This window comes from Falco naumanni, chromosome 7 (assembly GCF_017639655.2).
Source record: "Falco naumanni isolate bFalNau1 chromosome 7, bFalNau1.pat, whole genome shotgun sequence".
Taxonomy (NCBI): domain Eukaryota; kingdom Metazoa; phylum Chordata; class Aves; order Falconiformes; family Falconidae; genus Falco; species Falco naumanni.
The window spans coordinates 49,034,036-49,051,711 of NC_054060.1; the positions used below are offsets into that span (position 1 = coordinate 49,034,036).

The window sequence follows — 17,676 nt, forward strand, 5'->3', positions numbered from 1 at the left end:
CATTAGGTTAACCTTGAAAACCCTTTTGTACACATCCACACAACAACCGACTGTCATGGTTTAACCTGGCAGACAGCTGAACACCATACAGCCACTCGCTCACCCCACCCCCCCCCCCCCCCCCCACCCCGCCCCAGTGGGATGGGGGAGAGAAAGTTTGTGGGTTGAGACAAAGACAGCTTAACAGGACAGAAACAAAAGAGAAAATAATAATAATAATGGCAGTAGTAATGATAAAAGAATTAGAATATACAATACAATTGATGTACAATGCAAGTGCTCACCATCCATCAACCAATGCCCAGCCATTTCCCAACCAGTGGCCCCCAGCAGTTTTCCTTCTAGTTTATATACTAAGCATGATGTCACATGGTACAGAATATCCCTTTGGCCAGTTTGGGTCTGCTGTCCTGGCTGTGTCTCCTCCTAACTCCCTGTATCCCCCCAGTCTACTCACTGGTGGGGTGGTGTGAGAAGATGAAAAGTCTTTGACTTAGTGTAAACATTGCTTAACACCACTAAAACATCTGTGTGTTTCAACATTATTCTCATCCTAGTCTTTAATAAAAAAAGTTTGGTCTTTGGGGGAAAAAAAAAAAAGTACAGTAGGACAAAAAAAAAAAATACTGTTTCTCCTCACTATAAAATAATGGGCCTTAAGATGTTTTTACCCAAGTTACAGACTTAGTACCAGGCTATGAGGTGTATGTATGCATGCCTCCTTCAGCAAACAGAACTTCACTACTTGCTTATGCAGCCTGATCAGTGTGGAAAATGTGATTTCATAAAATGGAATGAATGATGAATGAAAAGTAAATTTATGAAGTGGAAGAGATTAATCTGTGTGCCTGCAATAGTATTCAACCTTTGTAGGTATTGAAAAGTCAAGTTTTTTAAGCAACTAAATTATTCTTCCACTAGCATAATTAGCTAAACCTATCAAAAGTAATCAGTAGTTTCCCAATTTGATCTGACAAGGGTTCTCTCCTCTAAAAGAATAAGAATTAATTTAAAATGCTATGCCTGCTTTGGCTGCAACTGATGAAGCAGACATCAACTGATCTCAACTGATTTCCAGCAGATAAAACACAACAGACACGTCATTTTAGGCAGAGATAAGATAGTCAATTTAATAAACAATACTGCTAACTTCAGGCACTAGAAATTAATATTATTCTTTGTGAAGAATATTCCACATTTCATAAAAGCTTATAGAAAAACTAAAGAATCACTTGCAGGTATTGTGGTCAATCATACTACGTGATCTTGACTAATTTATCAAGTTCTGCCTTAAAAGCAGACAGATTTCCTGAGAAGGCTACTCTTCCTGGACAGCTGTAGCCAAACCATATTTCTCAATGTATTAGAATCAGTTAGAGCTCCATGGGCAACCAGGAAATTAAAGGCAGGCATTGCCCCCATGCAGGCCTGTCTCCCTTCCTCTCAGCTACTGCTAACTTTGTAACATAACCTCAGTTGTGCTTGTGTAACTTTTTTACAGGTCTGATGTCAAAATGTAACAGGGATTGGGACAGCTTAAAATGACTGAAGTTTTGGCATCAGAGAGCATGAAGATACTAGAGGAAGAAACACGCAGCACAGGTTTTCAACTGTTAAATCCAGCTTTTTCTGTGAAGAAAAGTATCTTAATTCCAATCTATAACCTCTGCAAGTAGCTTAGGAGTTAAGTGAAAACGAAAGATGCAACTGAAAAAGGACAGTGAATTCATTATTTTTTTTCCACAACTTATCAATTGGTGACAGAGATATGACCTTACTGAGAAAAAAAAAAAATTACAGGGCAACTGCTCAACAATTCTCTCTGATCTTATTTCATTACAGTCCTTTAAATTCTTGTTCAAGATCTGTATTTAATGGAAAATAGCCTATTAAGTGTGATGGAAAAAAGAAACATTACATTACAAAGTAAGTTTTTCCTCAGGCTTGAATATTTCTTGAGTCAAAAGATACAATTTTTAGAAAATCCTCTAACTTAAGGTGAGTTACTGAAGAGCAAGATACCCTAGATTAATGCAAGTCTAACCTACTGTTACAAGCTGTAAATCTGGCTTGATCAAATTAACTTACAGATGTCACACTTCTATGAAAACATTTGTTTCCGTATTTCTGATACTGGTATTTATAAATAGATTGCACTGTGTTGATGGCCTCAGAATATTCCTCAGAATACAGAATATTAAGCCAGCTATATAAAAAAAAAAAAAAAAGGGAGGAAAAATTTTAGTAACAGCAGGCAATTGCAAGAACTGACCTACCATAAAACAATGCTTTCCTAAAGAGTTTCCGCAGGTTTTGGTTTAATAACATAGCAAACTGAAATTGGAACCACTTTCTGTAGACAACATTAAAAACAGTATATTGATCAAGTATTTCTAAATATAGTAAAAATTATTTAAATTAAGAAGGTTATGATGTTAAACTAAGAAAAATTTTCATTCAGGTTTTTTAGGGCAACTAAGTAGAAGTCCTTAAAAAAAGACACTAAGCAAACAACACTTTTGTGATATTTTGTATGAAAACTAATTACCTGTCTTAAGTGTGTTCTACTGAAAAATCCTCTTAACTTTTTAAAATGCATGTCGTATGTACTTTGTTGAACAGAAATTTGGGAAAGAAGATTCTAGTCTGCATAATTGATTTTTAAACTATTTAAAGATCTTATCATACAATACACTTTGCTGATTTTAGTAAAAACAGTAACATTTTCACCAAAACAAAGCAATCTTTGATAATGACCTTAAATTTCAACAACTTTTTCTAAACAAGCCACTTCAGTGAATACAAGTTGAGACAAAAAGAGAAAAAATAATTTCTTAATCTTATACATAAATGTCTCTGTATAAATAAGACACAGTGAGACATTACGAAAATTGGGATTTACAGATATAGATATATAAATATTGAGATTTATAGCTTTTAATCCAATTATCCAGTTTTCTGTGAGACAGATTTCTATTCCAACGGCTTAACATAATTTTAAGCATGTACATCTAAATTTCACTGAAAGAGATAACCCTGTCTCCTTCACATTAATACCACTACTTTGCCTTTAAGAGGAATTCCTGCATTGGCTAGCACATGCTAAGAACTCGCTTGCTTTCCTCACCATGGATAAAGCCATTCTCAACCAGAATTTCAGAGGCTGCATTAGCTTTCCTTTTCCAGTAAATTCAACAAAGAGACCACCAAAACCAAATTTTAACATTGTACCTAGGACAGAGCATGATTTTTAATTTGAAGCTTTACCTATCATCTTTCACGTGAATAATGTGAGATTTTAACCATCAAGAAGCTAAATATTGCTGCATCTGGATAGATGGAAACAAAAACCTACCAGACAATTCATAGTCCTGTGTTAAACTGCCGCTGTCTACAGTGTTGTGTGCATTGGCAAAATAAGACCTCTATCTTCCTATACCTTAGTAAGCTGTCCAATTTAATAATCGCAGGGAATGACAGCTTGAATACAACATACAGAATACTGAAAAAGATTATTTGAGTGTATAGTGTTCTGCCTAAACAAAATTCTACACCTCCTGGCCAAGATTATTGAAACAGGACAAACTATGCATTAAAACCACATAGTATAATAAATCAGTTTAATCACTAACCTTTGGCCAGTTCTTTTCTTAACTTCAAAATAGCATCAATGTCACAGTCTGCAGCAGCATATGCATGAGGTATAGTAGCTTTAGACTCTGTTAATCTCTTAGCGATAACTCTTCGGATGTTGCTAGCTGGGATTTCTGTAAACGTGCCCTGAAAGAAATCATATGCTGCATATTTAATATCAAGAGATACTAACATATAAAAAACCTTCCCCTTTGCTAAAACAAAACTCCAGCACTGATGCATTATGCTCACTTCAAACACCTCCTAGATCTCAAAAAGCAATATTCCAACTACCGAAATTGATATGATTAAGAGCAATGAGTGTTCTAGTCTATTCCACTTCACTTGGATCAACACCACAGGTTCTATAGAATAAAGATAGTTTCACTTTACAGTATAGAATTAATCCTACTATTCTAGCAGATTGCTTAAAGATACAGATGTATTTCCAAATATTCAAGCATTAATTCTCAGCCACGGTATATAAACACTGTTCCACCTGCCAGACCTGGCACATTGCTCAGAATATACTTTGTTCCATTTAAATTATAATAGATATTTCCTCAGTAAGCTGAAGGGAAAAAAAACCCAAAACTTCTTCAGCTCCCTGAATGGTTCCTTAAGACCAGCTTTACCGAATATCTTTTTTGTTCTTCTCTCTCCTTCCAGATATATTCACTAATGTTTCAATGCAGAAGTTTTCCCAGCTTCTTCATAGAAGCAAGTCAACTTTCAAGGAATCTCTTGAAATATCAGTGACTACAGAAAGCAAGAAAATAAGTGATTCTGTAAAATATTATTTTGTACCTAGTCTATAGCACATATGCTACATACTGAGTAGTACTCAAGACACAACAAATTGCAGTATGTTCTGGTACAAGTGAAGAAACATTTTTTTTCTGTAATGAAAAAAGTATCTAAGTTTGACCTTTGTGTGGTTTCTTTGGATCTTTGGACAGTGCAAAAAAAGCAGCATTTTCTGAATATTATGAATTGTAGCTACATCGTAAACTTTAGCCTGTACAGACACTTCAAATTTAGTTCTAGACCCAGAAGTTTTTTCCTCATATTTTTCACAAAAGCATTTCCATTTCTACTAATATGCGTTTCAGCATGAACTTTTATTCTTTACAAAATAATTTCTGGTATTTCTGTCATTTCAAATTAACATTGAAATTGTATTTGGGCGCTAGAGTTTGCAAAATTACTCTTCAAAGCAACCACTTTCCTTCCTCGCTTCTGGACAACTCAACAATGGACATTCATATATACTTATATTGCAGGAAAGCAAACAAATGAAGTACAGTAAAAATACATCAGGATTAAAGTTTCTCCAACTTTGGAAACATATATTGATCCTGCAGGGTTTAAAGGAAAGGATGTATTGTTGCCATCCAAAATATTGGCATCTTCTTGTTTGGGGACTGAAACAAAACTGCTGCCTCTCTGACTTTCCCCTTTCCAAGGCCTGCAATGTAAATTCTTTCATGGCTTCAATATGCAAGTTACACAAAGTAGTGCACACACTATAATTTCAAGAGCTCTGCAGTTTGAATTACACTGCTTTAAAATCACTCAAACTTAGTAAAAACTGCACATGACTGGGCTTGGCATCTGGCTGGCCTTAGTTCCCTTCATCTCTCCAGTTCTGGAAATCTCACATAGCTGCTTTAGTAGCCATGGCAATATTTAGCTGTAGCAACATTGGGGATGTAATAGAAGCCTTACCAGTGCAGCAGGTTGTCCTGGTGTGGAAATTGGAGGAAATGCTGGCCTTGGATAAGCAGAAGTCACAGCTGTTGTTTGCGAAGCAGAAGGCACTGTGGTAGGCTGTGGAGGAGCTGGAGAAACCACAGGTTTCAATTCACTGGGTTTGCCCTTCTGCTTCTCTTGCAGAAGTTTGAGAGCATCCCTGGTGATTAAACACAGTGAAATACTGACGACAAAGAAACTATTTCAAAAATTTCCAAAGTATTACTATTCCATCACTTAGTTTAATCAATTAGCCGCTTTTGTGCATTTAAATTTCTGTCGTCAAACTAAACATTAAGAAGATGATTATTATTAACTGATACAAATTTTGTGTCTCTTATGATAACCTTTTTTGGTAAATTCTCATTAACTTCTGTGAATGAAAGGGCTTGAATGTGGAGTAACAGAAAATATTTGCGTTAGAGAAGCATAACATCCATCATCACTAATTGTGAGTGTACAAGGTAATTTGTGAATTGCACTAACAATTCTTCTAAATAAGATACAGTACACTTACTTCAGCTATAAAGTCTCAAATAAAAGCTGTTTCATCTGTTACATGTGTAATCATTTGAATTTAATGTAATTAATTAGTGCTCCCAGAAAACTGAGTGGTACATTTATCATTGATTTCTCTGTACCCTTTTGACATAAATATGCACAAACATCTGTAGATAGTATACAAGTCCATACTTCTTCATATGCCACTTGAAAGACAGCACCACACTAAAGAACCAAAGCCAAAAACTGAGTAACATCTAACAGTCTGAGGTATGGTTGAACTTCATTTACTCTGTAAGCATTCTCCCAGGGTCTTTATACTGATACAGCTCCCACCACAAAACTTCCCTTTTGTGGGCATAGTGCAACAGGCTAAGTAAACTCTCATCTTGAAGCTGTAATACTACATCCACTCTAGATGCATTGTATTTATAAAGCAACATGCTAAACATTAGCACCTATGAGGCTAAACAGAAAGAGACTGCATTTACACTACCACTGCCAAATGCAAGGGAAATAAGCTATAGTAAAATCTCTCTTTTGCAGTTGTAACTGCACCTATACTAGCAACTTGTTAAAATACCTGTATCGGTCATAGATCTCCTCTCTTTATGTTCCAGATGCGACAACAAAAGTCTGTATTATACACCCTAGATAAATCTCTTATTACTTTGCGAAGACATCACCACAGCATGTACATAAAAGCTTACATACACAGTTTTATTACATAAACTGACAGAGGAAATTAAAAATAAATGCAAAAATCACACTACTAAGAACCATCCTATGGTTTCAAAACATAAGCCATAAAAACTAAAGAACAAAGCTATCCAATTTCTTTATATTACTGCTTGAGTGAGTCAATAGTTTGTGTTATTGTATTTTTGTAGAAAGGACAAAATCTCAGAACATTATGTGTTCTTAGTTCTTCCTAACAAAGTAGTACTCCAGAACCAAGAACTGAAAACTGAAAAGCTCTGTATGGTCTATATAATGCCTTCTACTGACTGCTGACTTGCTTCAATGTTTTTTTAGCTTCAATACATACTTTACCAAACTACATTAAAGTTTAGAAAAATGAATGAGTTCAGGATGTAAATCTGTTATTAAAATTGTTACTTGTTTCTCCAAATTAACATGTTAGCCAAAATCTGTTTTTTTAAAAAAAAATTGATTAGTGTTTAACGTAACTTCTATTATCAGGGGAAAAACTAGATTTCATTGAATGAAAATTATGTCCTAACATTACAATTTGAGGCAAAAAAAAAAAAAGTAATTGCATGACCTAATGCAACTTTCCTAGTTAACATATTAGAAGCTACCAAAAATTACTTAAGGGTTTTAATTTGGCAGCTGTAAGACAGACCATCTGCTCATTATATTCTGTAATACATAAAATAAAGCTTTTATAGCTTATTATATGTTTTAAAGCTAAGGAAATGCTGTAAAATTTCTTCTATGTATTATGCAAATACCAAAAATCAGATGGTCTTACCTACCATAGCCAAGTCAAAATGCTTTAATAATTTTGCTGGCTTTTAGTGTGTTAACTAAAAAATGTATTGCCAAAAAAAGGCTTATTTTTAGAGTAGAAGATTCACTTAGGAGCTTTTAAAACTGATACTAATGTGTGATTATGAGATATAAATATAATATATATATAAATTGTATTTCATATATATTCATATAGTATATATATATTTGTTACACATACATATAATCCTCCCTCCCCCCCCCCCCCCCAAATTGCACATGATTTAACTGAGTAAGAAAAATTGGTACAGCAATGACACGACTGTCATGGGTACAAGATTACAAGCCCGAATACAGGTAGAGTTGGAGGAGGCACCACAGCAAACCCAATTAAACAGATTTCAGTGCAAGTCAGGCAAATAGATATTTTACTTGAACTGGAAAACAAAGGGTTGGAAACATCTTTGCAACTACTCTACAAACCTCTGTCAACACAGGATAGTAAAGGAAAAAGATGAAAGAGAGATAACAAACATGAAAGAGAGCAGTCCTCTCCCCAGAACAGATACCTGAGTTTCGTGAACATTTATCACACAAAAATATGCATTACCAAACTGTTACTATTAGAAGTCTGCAGATTCTGGCAACTCTGTTACACTTTACTTTACCACTGCTACAGAAGTGTATATAGTCTTTCCACTTCATGTCAGCCAAAATCCAAGAATAGGGAAAGTAATTCTGTGCTCAAAATAAGCTTTGCTTGAAATGGGCAAGTTAGAGGTTATACACACACCTAAAAATCACTAAAGATTCAACAGTGCAAAAGGAGGTGCACAGATGGACACTATCTTCCTCTGGTGGCAGTTATTGTTACTAAATTGTCTCAATCCCCCTTCACCTGAACATCTCATTACTCAATTCATAGAAGATTCCTAGAAGAAGGAAAAAGGTGAGCAGAGAATGTTACACATCAGAAACTTCTAGGTATCAGACTTACTGCACTATCAACGTTACAGAAGGAACTCATTCCTTCATAATGGCAGCTTTGGAAGCAATTTGTTGTATGTTTGCACACAGCATAGATCCCACTGTAAGTTTGTATTCAATAGATACACATGAAACGACTCTCTGGAAAACCAGCACTACATGTGTGCGCTGTGCCTTATTTATAAGCTGAAAATGCAAATGACTGAGCAGCTCCGAGATCCCAGATCACACCAACCTAGTGACAGCTGGTAGGAAGGTACAGATAGGAGGAACGTGGCCTCACAAAAACACAGTTATTATTGGTAACTATGCCCCCCTCCTTTTTATGATTACATTTATAAATCCCTAGATCACTAGTAAATAAGACAAGAAAGGGCAGAAGTAGTCTGAAACAATCAACAATTTTAACATAGCTCTCCCAAACACAGTGTCTGAGCTGTTTGACTAGCATGGTGCAATCTCTGACAGAAGTTGTGAGTTACTTTGTACTGACACATCAATTTCCTAGTATATATCTAAAGAAAGCAGAGGATATTGCTTTAAAAAAAAAAAAAAAGAGCTGCCACTCCAGAAAAAAAAAAGCAAGTAGGAAGAAGACAACAGTAATTCAGCCTTGCACAGACACATAAGAGAAATGAAGTATTGCCCTACTAAGGCAGTAGATTTTAAGAGAGAAAATTATTAAGTAAAAGCTCCTATTGCTGTTAAAAGTTTTACAGTAAATTGAATTTAAAGATAGAAAGTTGGGGGAAAAGAATGTTGCTTACTTACATAACTCACTTTCTGTGTTTGTTTCTTGTTACCTGGTGAGCATGAGCCCTGTTCAATAAGGAAACTCAGAGTCTGAAAGTGAAAAGTGAACTTGCAAGACTCCCTTGAAAGAATCAATCACTCATCTACTTGGAAAAGAGACCATGAGTCACTAAGCTGTGAAGCATGGCATGTATTCTAACAGTAATCTCAAGTTAGCAAAAGAAGTATTTCCCTGAATATCTGTAGCAGCTTTGCAAAAATCTGCAAACATTTCATTTTGAATTGAACATAACAGCAGAGCCTGCAGGCATCTGAAAGATTAACATCATTTCAAAAGAATGGTTAAAAAAACCACAGTCTGTATCTTAAACTGACATTTCAAAGTCGAATCTTTTGTACAGAAGAAAGCAGTTTTGAAAAAAGATTTTGTTAGATAATTCTCATAGCTGCAGAAAAATCTTCGCTACATCTCCATGACAACTAGGGAATGTTAATTTGGCAGCTGGAGTCCTAAAGTCCTAGAGGGTTTCCACATGCCATAGCTTAGTAACACGCCATAAATTACCATTACACATATAATTAAGAAAAAACTATCTCTGATAATTTGCTGTTACATAGGATATTATCTCCGTTCAACTCCTTACCTTACCTCAACTCAGCTGAAGACCACAGGAAAAAGAGTTTTGAAAAAAACCAGCAGACGCTGTCTGCTTCTCTTGGTTCAATTCCAAGTTACACTTACCTGGTTGTCTTTGAGTGGAACTAGAATTACAGTGGCTAGTTCACCGAGAACAAAAATAAGTATTCCTGCCAAAATCTCTCCCTCCAATAACATACTAATGTGAAGATAATGCACCATTTCAAAGCTAAGGGCTCTAGATCTACAACACAATTTTATACGCAAGTTCCTCACTCCACGGCTAGAGTGCCAATCATTACATCAAAATACTCAAAGTATAGTAAACTACTAGAAGCCTGACCAAAACAAACCACAGGTTCGTAAACAAACAATCTTCAAATCAAAGATGGAGGGAAAAAAAAAAAAGATGGGAGAAAAGCAGAACTCTGGGGTTCTTACCATTACACTTCATTGCTCTCCCCAGTCTAACAAAAAAAGGAACAAATTAAATCCCAACAGACTTCATAATTGAACTTAAGTGAAAGAACCAAATGACTTGAACTTGCCAAAGAAAAGTAGTTGAAGAAAACAGGCCACTGGTATTTTATTTTGGCTCTGAATGTATCTCCAAGTAGAAAAATTCTTGAGATGCACAAAGGTAGCTAACTGTGGTACCTAGGAGTTGAGAGTGACCATCAGGCTGAGCTGCAGGAAATGTGACAGCAGTACCATGCAGCTCAGTTGGGATATAAAAACAAAAAAATATATTTTTTTTTAATTAAGAATTCTTACAGTATTTCCTAGTATATTCTCCATATCTTCTCAACAGGTTTTTCAAATATAACTAAACCATTACCCCAAAGAAAAAACTAGAACAAAAAGTTGTTTTTTTAAATAAATGGATGTTCCAAGTTCATGAAGATTGCTCTAGGTTCAAAGGAAGAAATAAGGGAATATGAGGTTGTAGCTTTACTGAAATATCTACATACTCTTTAGTGAAGATTCCTCGAGGCCCAGAAGGTGTAACATTGCTTGGATCTAGACCATGCGTTGCCAGAATGTTGCGAGCTGCAGGACTTAAGCGAACCCTAAAAAAATGGTGAGAAAAATAAACTATTTAAACAATAAGATTAACTTACTCCATTTAATGTGTATCAAGAGAAACTACACAATATATGCTCTAATGCCGAAGCAACAGCTGGGAAAGAAGAGAGTTCTGCAATAAGGCAGATCCTGCACAGTGATCTTGACACTGCAGTCACACTGTGCCCCTTCATCAAGCTTTAATGCGAAGTTCAATTTAAAAACACAGTAGCAACCCTTAAACGGATCAAATTAAAGAGTGGAAAATTCATCTCCAAACTTTCCTCTTACAGCAGTGATGCAATGTACTTGTGGATTCTTCTGGAAAAGGGTCATCAGTGAAGAACAAAATACATTTTTTTTAAGACCACCTTGTTATAGTAACTAAAAAAATGAGTTTTAGGAGCTCAGACAAGTGGGTTGCTCAGCTCATTTATTTATTTGGCTAGCTATAATTGCATCATTATGCAGCTTAATTTTAATTATAATATTACATTTGCACTAGCTTCAATTTTATTTTATAGGATTGATTCAGTAAAACGGCTATTTTTTTGGAAAGCAAAAGCCATATAGATGCAGCTGCATACTTCAGTATATGCTTTAGAAGACTAAATACTAAGCCTTCCCACACTCAAACCTTTTAGGCAGTGTATACCTAAGATGTACTGTAATACTAGTCAACCTGTACCTGCCATCCTGACCTAGATGGGGTATGCTCAAATAGTAACATTTCTGCCTGGAAACAGAAACAGTGACCAACCACGAAATTCAGTACATAGCTACAGAGCACCCAGTGTACCACCTTAGCGTTATTTGCTTTCTGAAATAAAGGGTAAACACGCACAGAAGAGATTTCAGATGTCTGCAATGCTTCAAGTACTCTAACAGATCAAACCAAAACAAAACTAACAAAGACACATAAACCTACAGTTTTGAGTTTTTTGCATTCCAATGTTATGAAAATCACGAAAGAAGAAAATGTTTTTAATATCAAAAGTGCAAGAGCTTGGAAAAGTTTTGGACTATGCCATTTGTTTATTTTTTCTCCTTAAAAAGAAATAGAAAACAAGTTATAGTTAAACTAAGCATCTGCTGCATAAGCATTAGTGTCCATCATATATAAACACAACTTCTTCCTAATCTAAGCTTAAAATCCTTCATAAAGCAATTGTATGTCAGAATAAAAGCACATCCATAGAAAGTGCTCTACTAAAACTATGTTGTTCAAATTGACTAACTGGCTTACAAGAAAAGAAATATTCCGGGCAGGCAAGCTTTATTACTTTACACATACTGAAACACCCTCTTAAACAGCTTAATCCTAGGTAAAAAGGGACAAAAGATTCTTCTTAGTTCAGCTCTACTGACCTAAGTAAGAGTTCCATTTCATAACACACACAGAAACTTACTGCAATTTTCCAGGCTGATGTTCCAGTTTAGGAGGAGCTGAAACTGAAGGACCTGCAGGAGCTGAGGTAAGCGCAGGTGCTGGTGGAGCTAGAGAAGATGGATCACTACCATCAGATGGTATTTCAACTTGCTTCCAGTCCTGTCCTTCCTCTACCAGTAGACCAATTAGTGAGCCCAAGCGTACATTTTTGCTTCCTTCTGCCACCTAAATTTAGGTGAACATTTCATTTAGGTGAAAATGGGAACATTAGGTTACATATTGTGCTGTCTAGATTAATATGACTGCAGATGGTAGATGTGACAATTTCAGGCATATTAATGACACTTCATCAAGAAAATATATCCCATTTTATTCCCACTATTAATAAGATGACTCATGGCTGAAGTTAATTACAATGGCTATTATAAGGAGAGGAATATTAACTTATGCCTCAAAATCCCATACATCTGAAGTTAACATTCAGAAATCAAAGCAAGCAAGTTACAGACTACTGAGTACCTCCAAAGACACATAACCTACTGAAACCAAAAGTGGATCCCTAATCTTTGCGAACAGAGCCTGAAAAGTTTGCTGGACACATTCAGCAGATGCACTTTGAGGTATCTACCCTGTATCTAACAGTCTGACTTTTTAGAACACAAACTTGTAAATTCAGAGTCTAAGGGAACAAAAAGAGACCAAAAATGCACAACATCAGTGCCTCATTACTTCTTTTTGAAAAATGTAACATTCACTTCCCACTAACTTTCACCTCTGTGTCTTTTAACATAACTGGTGCCAAATAACAAGTCTGTCCATCAAGAAAGCAATAGCGCTTATATGGTATGTAAATCTCTGTTTCAAAGATCATCTGAACAGAAGTCTACAGAAAGATAAATCTAATATAATCTAATTAGACTAGACAAAGCCAATCTATTCTACATGTTTCTTGTAAAACGAAAATGTATCACAGTCTAAAACATCTCTGTGATGCTTCAGATAAAGGCAGTTATGTTAACAATTTAATGAAGGGCTACTCCTACAGTCACTGAATTGGTTGCAGAAGTACAACTCTTCATGTACTCAAAAGCAGTAACATTTCCAGGGCATCAGGCCAAATATAAAGAGACACCTTTAGGATCACATTTAGTCAAATACAACTAAGACTGCACCAGCCCAGATAGGGTTGATTTCATAACAAAGGAAATATTTCCTTATATAAAGCCACAATGCACATACATTTGCCTCAATGGAACTGGGACATATCTACGACACTGGTATTTTACTCAAGAAAATGAAAATCACTGTCATTTGAAAAGCCAAAGACAGGCACAAAAAATAAAAACATACACAGTACCAAGTATCACACTGTTCTTACTACCTTAACTGGTTTTCTAGGCACTTAAATCCTAAATAAATAAAACAGAATGCTGTAAAGACTGTACTAGGCAGATGCAAATACTACAACACTATAAGGCTGCTCTCTGCACACTGTTAACTACACTGACAGAATCAGAATCATTTAGGTTGGAAAAGGCCTTTGAGATCATCAAGTCCAATTGTTAACCAGTAACCATTAATCCAGGACTGTCAAGTCCATCCCTAAACCATGTCGCCAAGCACTGCATCTATGGACATCTAAGGCTGTGGGTGTTGCCTGCTGGACCTTAGTAAAGCCTTTGGCACCATCTCCCACAGCTTTCCCTGGAGACACTGGCTGCTCACGGCTTGGGCGGGTGCACTCTGCGCTGGGTAAAAAGCTGCTGGACGGCCGGGCCCAAGGAGTGGTGGTGGATGGAGCTACACCCAGCTGGTGCCCGGTCACAAGTGGTGCTCCCCAGGGCTCAGTGCTGGGGCCAGCTCTGTTTAGTATCTTTTATCAACAATGGGGACGAAGGAGTTGTGTGCACCCTCAGTAAATTTGCAGGTGACAGCGAGTTGGGAGGGAGTGTTGACCTGCTGGAGGGCAGGCAGGCTCTGCAGGGGCATCCGGACAGGCTGGACCCGTGGGCCGAGGCCGGTTGTACCAGGTTCAACAAGGCTCAGTGCCGGGTCCTGCACGTGGGTCACAGCAGCCCCACACAGCGCTACGGGCTGGGGGCAGAGCGGCTGGAAAGTGCCTGGGGGAAAAGGGCCTGGGGGTGCTGGCTGACGGCCGGCTGAACGTGGGCCAGCAGTGTGCCCAGGTGGCCGAGAACCCAACAGCATCCTGGCTTGTATCTGAAACAATGTGGCCAGCAGGGCAAGGGGAGTGGTTGTCCCCTTGTACTTGGCGCTGGTGATGCCACACCTTGGAAGAAAGGTGGATGGAACTTACACTGGCTCACTCTGCAGTGGAAGCTTTACACAATGTCATTTCAGTTCATACAAATTCTTGTTTAGGTAATGAATGAGAAAATGGTAATGGATACTAAATCCAGTTCTTAAACAATCATTCATCATCGGGTTTTGGTCCAAATTGAACTAGTAAGTATTTTAGTCAAAAAAAGTCAGTGTTAATTTAAGAAGCAGCACTACTGAAAGAATAATCACCATTCTGAAATTACCCTTCTAATACTTTCATTCAGTCATTTAACTTTTTCTTTGCATTTTTATTGCATTACACTCAATCAGATGTGGTCATTAAAAGACCTGTTCAGACAGAAAAGGAATATATGCATGATATATATTTTACTGTTAAGCCTGCTCTTTCTTAAACCATACAGTCAAGGAAAAACAAGAAGGGTTACAGAAGTTTAATTCATTTAACGTAATGAACATTCCATCTTTAAAAGGTAAAAACCAAAATGTTAGGCAAATAGTGTGTTTATTTGATTCAGTTTTCCATACTGAACTCAGTCAAGATGGTGCAGAATTGCAGTTGGCATCAAAGACCATAAAATTATTGCCCCACTTCTTTTAGAAAGTGAGTAAACTTCAGCCAGGTGCTGATAACTCAGATGCATTAAACATTCTTAATTTCTCACCAACTACATCACATCTGAAACTTTTGAGTGGCCTTTGAAAGGACAGTCAATAAGAAATCATCTCCCTGTCCACAAACAGGGAGACAGCTTAATGTTATAAACCCCACACAAACATCTACTGAAAACCCAATATAGTGCAGAAACACCCACACTATACTGCAGAAAGACTACTAAGTATCGTACTTGAGCTAGGGGGGGGAAAAAACCCAGAAAATTCTGATCTTATTGCTCCCCTACTATTTCAGTTTCCAAAACATCAGGTTTCTTCTGTACTTTTTAGGAGACTGGAATAAAAGCTTATTTGTGTACCTATTCTGTACTCTAATATGTCTACCATTTCTAGATTCCAAAAGAGAGGATTAAAAGAATCCATTAAAGACTGGGCATGTATAATGACCTATTCCATTTACTCCAATAAAGCTGCCTCTCTCCCCTTAATCTGAAAGACATTATAATTACTTTCCACCTCCTGACATCTCCTTCTCAAGCTCAGTTCTGGGCATATGATTGTTACTGGATGATGTCGATATGTTGGCTAAGGCTGAGTATCACTGCTCTGTGATACTGATATCACACAGTTGCTGAGGATTCTGGTTTTCATCTATCAAAAAATGTGCCACAACAGCAATACACAGAAAGAAATCTGGGAATTTGGAATACAAGACAGGAAACAGCAAAAACACAGTTTCTGAAATACTAATGCTATTTGTAATAATCATGATTACTATTAGAGAAAATTTAAATTTAAAAATCAATATTGGAGTCTGCTATTCATTTTTTAATGTATCTCTAGGAATCACTTTTCAATACTATTGACAAAGACAATCCCCATATCTCCTCTTCACGACCTAACAGAGCAGCATCTGTAAATGCAGAATAGGCACTTCATATTAAAAAAAATAATTAAAGGTTACATAAATTTTTGTCAAGAAAATTGGATGCAAAATAATTTTCAGAAACATTCATAACTGAAGAAGAGAGAATTAAAAATAGTGAAAGCATTGCTCATCCAGCAAATATTAAAATAACTTTATGGAGACTAAAACCACATTTAAGAATATGTCTGATGTGACGTTTTGTCCAGGGATAGCAGAATAGATTATCTGAAACTTATAAGATGTGTTGCTCCACAGTTGGACAGAAAATCTCAGAAGTTTCAAGGTGCTACAAAAAACTTGAACATCTGGGAAAAACTAGTATTTAGCAATGTAAATTAAAAAAAGATTTACAAAACTCTTACTTGTTTATATAAACTAGTGTTTAAAATGCAAGTTATCCTGTAGAAATTAAACACTAATGACAATTTCTTTTAAGCCCTGATAGACTTCACTTGCAGACGAGTTCCATATTACATCACCTCTCCTCCCAACCCAGCCCCTCATCTATTTTGATGCTTTCATTTTTGCAAAGGATGTTCCCTTTGCTTATACAAAAAAAGGAAGATACTAAACAGATCATCACTTTCTTAAACATTGCCACACAGGAAATTAGTCTCCCTTTTTTTGGTGAAGTGTAACTATGGGAATACCCGCTGTTGTAAGAAAATGCAACTGTAGCAAAGATGGGCAACGTAATATACCAACCAAAATAGCTTTTCCAATAGCAGCAGAATCATGTCTCACTGTGCCTGAGTTTTGTGCAGAATTTTCTCTTGCACATTAATGGCTCCAGGAACTAGTTTCCACCTATGCCCATTCTGTTGTTTCCTAATAGCTAGATTGCAACTAATACCAGTATGCCTATATATAATTATGCAATTCATTCCTCTTGTGTAGATATTCCCTAGATGAGACCTCCCTGACCAAATTACATACTTACTATAAAAGTTTGTCTTCAACAGCATTTTCTTTTAGAGTGCAATCTTAGTTCTTAATGATTACAGGACTGTTAGTAGAATAACACTGTTTTAGTTGAGCAGAAAAGGCTCCAAGATTACACAGGATTACTGGCTAAACATGAGTCAATATAGATACTGCTGCAAAAAAGGGTGGGTCATAGAAGCATAGCATATTTCATTTGGGAAATATTCCATTAAATACTTGAGAAGTATTTCACTATAAAGTCCTGATACAGCTTCAGATAGAATATTTAATCCAGTTTAGAGTACCATACTTCCAAGAGAAATTGTTAAAAAGAACTTGAAGGATTATAACAGAACAAAATAATTTTGAAAACAATCCTTTGGAGGTTGAAGAATTCAAGCTTTTTCAAGCTTGCAAAAGAGAATACTTGAGAGATACGTAAGAGTCTTCCAGTACATAAATGATTGTGATAAATGGAATAGTTATCAGCTGCCATTTGTGGCTACCGCATCAAGAGAATAAAAACCACAGTTTACTTTTGTACAATTATTTACTTTTGATGACTGAGGAAATATTTTTTTCTAAATGCAAATATAGGATGGTGTCAACAGCATGTAAAGAGTCTCTGTCAGCAAATTGTCTAGGTAACTTTGAGCTGCTGTCAATGCAGGAAGCTGCAGTAATCAATAACTTATGCTTTTCTAACCTACTTCTATC

The 17,676-nt window shown here is 36.3% G+C and overlaps 1 protein-coding gene across 2 annotated transcripts in view; it reads right to left on the reverse strand.

Moving 5' to 3' along the window:
- The window catches only part of PDHX (pyruvate dehydrogenase complex component X), a 47,274-nt gene that overhangs the window by 9,771 nt on the left and 19,827 nt on the right, over positions 1 to 17,676 (reverse strand). For both annotated transcript variants that reach the window (XM_040599657.1, XM_040599658.1), the window contains 4 exons: positions 12,211 to 12,416; positions 10,708 to 10,806; positions 5,362 to 5,545; positions 3,633 to 3,780 (listed from right to left, as the gene is read on the reverse strand). In XM_040599657.1, coding sequence (XP_040455591.1) covers positions 3,633 to 3,780; positions 5,362 to 5,545; positions 10,708 to 10,806; positions 12,211 to 12,416 — 637 coding nt within the window. The remainder of the gene's footprint in view (positions 1 to 3,632; positions 3,781 to 5,361; positions 5,546 to 10,707; positions 10,807 to 12,210; positions 12,417 to 17,676) is intronic.